Source organism: Tupaia chinensis, unplaced genomic scaffold (assembly GCF_000334495.1).
Source record: "Tupaia chinensis unplaced genomic scaffold, TupChi_1.0 Scaffold146740_1, whole genome shotgun sequence".
NCBI classification, from domain to species: Eukaryota; Metazoa; Chordata; class Mammalia; order Scandentia; family Tupaiidae; genus Tupaia; species Tupaia belangeri.
This window is the reverse complement of record NW_006206595.1, coordinates 1,034,386-1,035,076: the sequence shown is the minus strand read 5'-3', so window position 1 is coordinate 1,035,076 and position 691 is coordinate 1,034,386. Positions and strand designations below refer to the sequence as shown.

Below are 691 nucleotides of genomic sequence, written 5' to 3'. Positions count from 1 at the left end.
CGCCTGCGCTGCCGCCTCCCCCGCCGCCGCCGCTGCCGCTCTCCGCCGCGCTGTCCTCATAGACGTACATAAGGCTCTCCGGCCAGCGTGGATGCAGGAGCAGCGAAGTCGTCATGACATGATCTGCTCGAGCTTTTTAAAAACTCCACTTGCCAGAGGCTGAGAGCTAGCGAGACACCTCGCTCCCCTTTCCCCTCCCCCATCCCTCCTCCTTCCCCTCCCCATCCCTCCCCTCCTCCTCCTGGTGCTTCCACATCCCTCCCCACACTCCCAATACGCATGCGGAGACACTTCATTAAGAAATCCGCCGCCTCCCGCCCTCCTCCTCTCTTCACCCATCCCGCGCCCACGTGACTCAGTCTGCGCACGTGACGCCCTGGCTTGGTCTCCTGGGGTTCCCTCCCCTTGAGATGGGGCGGGGCAAAGAAAGGAGGTCTCTTTTGATTGGCTCTCATGAGGGGCAAAGAAGGAGGGAACTGGGAGATTTAAAGGGACAGGGCGACGCCCCCTGGCAAGCCCCCGGGAAGGAGAGGGCGGAGGAGGAGGCGGAATTTGGCCGACGCAAAGGGATCTGGGGAGCAGAGGACTGTTCTGGGCGCCTCCCCCTAAGCTTAGGATGCGCACTCGGAGACAGACCCACCAAAATGGATCGCCACAATTGCCGAAGTCTCTACATTGGGGCTTGGAGCTA

The 691-nt window shown here is 61.9% G+C and overlaps 1 protein-coding gene across 1 annotated transcript in view; it reads right to left on the bottom strand.

Annotated features, from left to right (window-relative positions):
- The window catches only part of HOXC13 (homeobox C13), a 13,473-nt gene extending 13,358 nt beyond the window's left edge, over positions 1-115 (bottom strand). Inside the window, 1 exon segment of the mRNA XM_027768503.1 lies at positions 10-115. Coding sequence (XP_027624304.1) covers positions 10-115 — 106 coding nt within the window.
- Positions 116-691: the final 576 nt, after the last annotated feature.